At 39.1% G+C, this 6,571-nt stretch overlaps 1 protein-coding gene across 7 annotated transcripts in view; it reads right to left on the reverse strand.

Annotated features, from left to right (window-relative positions):
• The window catches only part of Ubn2 (ubinuclein 2), a gene marked incomplete at its 5' end in the record, with an annotated part of 93,761 nt that extends 90,354 nt beyond the window's left edge, over window positions 1-3,407 (reverse strand). For 5 of the 7 annotated variants that reach the window (XR_001231311.1, XR_001231312.1, XM_013504949.1 and 2 more), the window contains 1 exon segment: window positions 3,288-3,407. Coding sequence is in view for 5 of the 7 variants with exons in the window: in XM_013504949.1 (XP_013360403.1) it covers window positions 3,288-3,407 (120 nt within the window). 7 annotated transcript variants of the gene reach the window in all.
• Between the last annotated feature and the right edge of the window lie 3,164 nt (window positions 3,408-6,571).

The raw sequence follows: 6,571 nt of genomic DNA on the forward strand, positions 1-6,571 counted from the left end.
TATAGTGTAGTACAAATAAGTATTTCAGTTACATTATCCCACCAAAAAACAAAAACCAGAAACCATTTAGTAACTGTTGCTAAATATCTGAGCATAACAGCAACATAGTAGGAAACAGGGGATAGGCCATAAAAATGGGACAGATCAGGACCGGAAACTCCCTAAATTCAATATGCTGTATAGTGTTTTCTTATAATTTTATACTCCCTCTTATTGTGATATCACTAATTTTCAAAGACATTTTGATTTGTTACCTTGAATACTACTGTTTGAAAGAGATCTTTTGTGATGGCCCAGAGTCAGAAAAGTTATCTTCTCTCAGGTCACTTTGGCCTAGCATTTTTCTTAAATGGTTCCAAATATTTTGAGATATATATCTATATATCTATATATCTATATATCTATATATCTATCTCACAATACTTATGGTATGCTTTTAGGTTGATGCTCATAAAATCTCCATGATGTAGGGTATTTTAAATGTCTAATTAGGATAAAAGCAAAACAAAACTGTAGAAAAGAAACACAGCTTATTAATTTGGACTATAACAAAGTGGTTTTTTTTATCCCTGAACAACGCAAACCCTGGATAAATCCAAATATTTTGGAACTCAGTTTTGCATATCAGCTTCAGAACATAGATTTTTCTACGCCAGGTACCATTCTAGAGCTCCCCAGTAAGACCCAATGCTAATTCCCAGGCAGTACATCATATACTGACTCACATTACTCATAGGATCATATGCTAGGAATTTTCCCATATGCAAAGGACAAGTCTGATCCATGCTTTCTTTGAAATTTGTATTTATTTATTTTGTACTGGGAATTGAACTCAGGACCTTGCGCTTGCTAGGCAGGCACTTGTGCCGCTAAGCTATATCCCCGGGGTAATCCATGCTTTTATAACTTATGGCTGCCAGCCTGAACTGTACAGCAAAATCCTGTCTCAAAAAAAGACCAAAAAAACCCAATAACCACCACCAAAAACCAAACAAATAACTTATGGCAAATAAAGCACACTAATAGAGTGCTGCAGCAAGTGGACCCTGGATTTGTTAATATACAGGAAAATTACAAACACATTATCCTTTGACCTGAATTTTCTACTCTTAGGAATCCGTCCTGAAGATAAACTTGAAAACTTATGAAATTTTACCAAGTGATTTACTGCGGTACTATTTGTAAGAGCACATTTTAAAAATCAACCTGAATCATTTGGGGGACTGGTTAAATAAATTGTGGTATTTCCATCAATGAAATGGCAAGCAGCCTTAAAAAGAAGGGAGCAGAGAGGAGGGGAGAACTCTTTGCTCTGGGTGAGAGAATTAAAAAGAACACCTTCAAGATGCGTAAATGCAAAAGCAAAAAGCACAATGTGTAGGAGATTCTGTACTCTGTATAAAAAAGGGTGGACAAGCCAGGCGTGGTGGCGCACACCTGTAATCCCAGCACTCAGGAGGCTGAAACAGGACCATTTAAGAGTTCAAGGCCAGCCTGGGCTACAAAGTGAGTTCAAAACCAGCGTGAACTGCATAGTGAGACCCTGTCTCAAAAAGACATTAAAAAAAAAAAAAGGGGGGAGGCTGGGGATTTAGCTCAGTGGCAAAGCGCCTGCCTGGCAAGTGCAAGGTCGTGAGTTCGGTTCCCAGTACCAGAGAAAACCCAAAAAAAGATCAAAAAAAAAAAGGTGGGATAGAGTATATACATATATCTGGGCATGGTGGTGCACGCCTGTAATCCTAGCACTTGGGACTTTGAGACCAGCCTAGGCTACAAAGTGAGTTCAAGGCCAGCCTGAATTGCAGAGCGAGACCCTGTCTCAGAAAGACAAAAATAAAATAAATAAATAAATAAACAAACAAACACACACACACACACACACACACACACACACAGAATATGTGGGAAGGATAACATAATATCTCTAAAAGGACACATCCGAAATGCTACTGCCTTTTTTTTTTTTTTGAGACAAGGTCTCACTATGTGGTTTAGGCTAGCCTTGAATATACTATGTAACTCATGTTGGCCTTGAATTCTAGGCAATCCTTCTGCCTCAGCCTCCCAAGTCCCAGCACTCAGAAGGTGGAAGCAGGATCACCATGAATTCAAAAACCAGCCTGTACTGCATAGCAAGACCCTGTCTCCAAAAAAAAAAAAAAAAAAGAGGAAAAAAGAAAAATCTTTAACCTCTCAAATTCACAAATAAGAAAACTATGGCCCAAAGAGGCTAAGTAACTTCACCAAAAGGACACAATCAGTAGGTGGCAAAGTCAACCTAGAACCTGACTTAAATTCTAATCTATTCTCATAGATTTCTTTTACCTTCAGTAGTGTCTTAATTGCCACAAGGGGTGAGCAAGTGTCAGCTACGATCCAGCTTGAGGGCTCGGGTGCAGCTGGTAGAGTGCTTGCCTCGCATGCACAAGGCCCTGAGTTCAATCTCCAGTACCACAGAACAAAAACAAAAACATATAATCCAGCTCGCATTTTGGGGACAACATGAATGACAGGGCTAGTGTGAGCTGATAGCCTATCTCTATGAGACAATTTTCAAAGCTCACAAAGGAACCAAAGGGATCCGCATAATTATATGTGGTCTTGCTCCTCAGCTGGGTTATGTTTAGCTAAGAGTAGTTAAAGCCATCAGATAAACAAGGCATGGGGAGCGGGGTTTCCTACAGCATCAACATATTTTAAACATTTGGAAAAAATGTTAAACGACAACCAAGTAATTAGAATTATTTTTACATTAGAACAGAACATATTGTAGCACAGAACGTGGAGTGCACGTGAACATCTACATTAACTAGGGTGCTTCACTGAAGTTTCAGGCTGAGTCTGACTGAGAAATGTCAGGGGGCATGGAAGGATACTTTCTCCAACTCCTACGAGTCAGGAAGGATTTCGAACTACTACAGCAGGAGAACTAAGGTAACAGCCTATTTGGATTAGAGACAGATGGACCCGGATGTGGTGCCTACTTGTGGCACTGAGTAACCGTGGATCACTAACGGCTCAGAGCCTCCGTTTCCTCGCCTGTAAAATGTGATCAGGATTACTTTACCCGTAGTTCTGCTACAAGAACTGGAGATGATTACATTAAACTAACTGCCTGGACTCTAGAGGCACTGTACTGAAGTACAACCATCACCAACCTATCTGCCTGTCTGCCCGTCTGCCCTCTCCCTTGGCTTCAGCTTGTGAGAAGATAAGGCAGACGATGGGTAGTGACAAGCCCGCCCCACCAGCCCCGACAGAAAGGAAACACAAGAGGACAAAATTACCTGGTGAACACTGCTCATTATACTCACATATTTCATTTCAAACTTCTTAGCCAACATTTCCACTTCTTGCCTCTCCTGATGATCATCATCAAATGGGTCTTCTGTACGAAAGAGTTTTTTCTGATTCAAAGTGAATGGGAAAGAAACAAAAGTATTAGTATTACTTCAACTGTTATTATTGCTATATGCTAATATCTTCAATTATACTGCTATAATTGAATATATAATCATATATAGTAATATATCAAACATGTTCAATAAAACATTAAATCATGTAATTACTTCAATTATATTGTTATTCAGAGTTGAATATACCCTTAAATTTAATCAATAATGAGAGTCAATTTTTCCTGCCAGACATGGTAGTGCACACCTGTAATCCCAGCACTTGGGAGGCTGAAGCAGGAGGACTACTGTGAGCTCAAGCCTAGCCTGGACTACAGCAGTGAGTTCAAGGGCAGCCTAAACTACATAGCAAGACTCTGTCTCAAAAAAAAAAAAAATTCCCCAATACTAACAAGTTACAAGAATTAAAAGTAACTAAAAGCAATGCTGGTTCACATCAAGAATATTTGCAGTTTTAACAGCTTTACACATGTTCCACAGTTGTTTCCTAGCCAAGAACTCGACAATTCAAATTGACTCCGCCTGTAAAATGATCACATGACCACCTCATCTAAAAGAACAAGGAAAAAAAACACCATGAATATTAGGTAAAAACAAACGTGCATTTAACTTTAGTTTGACATCTTCTCTAACAAAGATTAAGTGCTTCAGTTAGGAAATGCCTCTAGAAGAATCTTCAGATTATTAGAGTCAACCTTTAATTATCTTCCTATGAGTTACCACTGAGTATATTCAGCTGCCCTGATTCTGCCGAGACCGGAATCAACAACTTCTGTATCACCAGTCTCTTGTCAGTGGAGACCTTTTCAGGGAATACACACTGTTTTTAACTAAACACAGGTTACAGAGTGAAGAGCTGCAAAAAGATTACATTACCATGGCTTCCTTCTAGCAAGGGAGAGCGAAAGGTTATTGTAAAATGCATAGTTTAAAACACACACACACACGCACATACACACACAATGAGCTAGGATCCAACTTTTATGATCTACTTGCCAAAACAAAGAGAAAAATCACATCTTCTACTCAAGTCTATTTTATAGACATATTTCAATAAACAAAGGCAAAAACAAGGAGCTATTTTTTTTTTTTTTTTTTTTTGAGACAAGGTCTCACTATGTGGTTTAGGCTAGCCTTGAATGTACTATGTAACTCATGTTGGCCTTGAATTCTAGGCAATCCTTCTGCCTCAGCCTCCCAAGTGCCAGGCTACAGATGTATGCTACCATGCCAGAGTTGGTGCACTTTAAAAAAAAAAAACAATTTTTTTTTTCCAATTTCAAACAACTGACTTGAAAGCAAAAATTTTTAAAAGAAGGCTAGCATCTTCATATAATTAAAAATGGAAGTATCTTACAGTTGAAATATTGGATAATCTGGCTGACTCTGAAGTGCAAGAAAAGTATGCTGAGGAGACAAAGATGTGCACACTTTGGAACTGAGGCAGTTCATCCTACATTTAGGCTGAGATGTGATCAGTCTAAAACACATGCCAGGAAAATACGGTTAGCATGAATACAAAACATTAGAACAAAGGGGTACTTCTGTAGGCTGAAAGGAGTTCATTTTAGAATCATTTTTTTTTTTTTTAATCTTTTTGAGACAGGGTCTTGCTATGCAGTTCAGACTGGCCTTGAGCTGACTTTGTAGCCCAGGCTGGACTCGAACTCGCAAAGATCCGCTTGCCTCAGCCTCCCGAGTGCTGGGATTACAGGCGTGTGCCACCGTGCCTGGCTTAGAATCAATTTTAAAAACTGTAATAAATAATAAACAAACTTACAGAATTCCTTATCCTAAATGGAATTCTCAATAGAAATTTTTTTTTTTTTTTTTTTTTTTTTGTTTTTTCTCCGGTACCGGGAACCGAACTCACGACCTTGCGCTTGCCAGGCAGGCGCTTTTTGCCGCTGAGCTAAATCCCCAGCCCCAATAGAAAATATTAGTATGACCCAAAAAGAAACTAGCTTGAATAGACGGGTAAGAAGCCTAGGACTCCTGGGCATGTTCAGGTGCTGCCCAGAGTAAACTGAGGCTAAAGTTAAGAGCAAGCAGTCACCATGTTTCGCTCTTATTAACTTCTCCCTCTGCATATGAAGCCTGAGTACAGGTCTGAGCCACTTCACGTGCGCAGATATAAACACATGGATTTGTATTTTGAGTGACAATCGCCTTTAACGCCATTCTAAAATATTTTATGTACTTTATCCAAGCATCAAAGGTACATCTCTTATTTACTTTTACTGGTCATAATAAATTTAAAGAAATAGACTCTTTCTTTTTTTTAGATAAGAACAACTTTGTTCTCTTCCTCAAAACCAAGTGGGCTGGGCCAGGGATATAGCTAAGTGGCATAAGCACTTGCCTGGCAAGCCTGAGGTCATGAGTTCGATTCCTGGTACCAAAAAAACAAAAGAACAACTCAACAAAACCAAATGGGCTTACGTTTTCTCAGGAGAAAAAAATAATCAGAAAACTACTAACTACCCACATGCAAAAATTTTGTCCTCTGCTCTTAACTCATTAATACTAATTTTAGATTTTTCACACACCTTATCCAACACATGTGATATGAAAGCCAGGTGGTGGCACACCTGTTACTGCACATTTGGGCATCTTGGTAACTTGGAGAGGTTTTGCCCCAAAATAAAACAAATTTTAAAAGGTCTGGGGCTGTAGCTCAGTGTGAAGGCCCTGGGTTCAATTACCAGTACCACCAAAAAAGAAAAAGCAATATGACAAGCAATGAGATACCACAGAATTATGAAAAAGGATAGTCACATTAACACTTCACTTTATTTTCCTCAGAATTTCCAGAAAGATTTCAATTAATCATGCTCTCAAATAGGTATTCTGGTAAACTGATTTTCTGGTTTACTAAGAGTTAAAAAGTGTTTTTTTTCTCCCGTATAAATAACTGGCAGAATTTATTTCTGAAACGTACTGGCACCCTCTACCAAGAAAGGGCGAGCAGAGGAGCCTCTCAGGGCAAGATGAGTTCAACAGCCCAGTCACCATCCTGAGCTGCCTTGATTACAGCACAGCGCTGCGAGATTACAAGGTCAGGGCCCAGCTTGCCTGTGTTCTGACAGCTCGGAAGGTGGCTTTACTCTTCATGTTCTGTCAGTGTGTGTTTATCTCATTATACTTTTCCTCATGAA

This window comes from Chinchilla lanigera, unplaced genomic scaffold, assembly GCF_000276665.1.
Source record: "Chinchilla lanigera isolate Chin_1 unplaced genomic scaffold, ChiLan1.0 scaffold00093, whole genome shotgun sequence".
Taxonomy (NCBI): domain Eukaryota; kingdom Metazoa; phylum Chordata; class Mammalia; order Rodentia; family Chinchillidae; genus Chinchilla; species Chinchilla lanigera.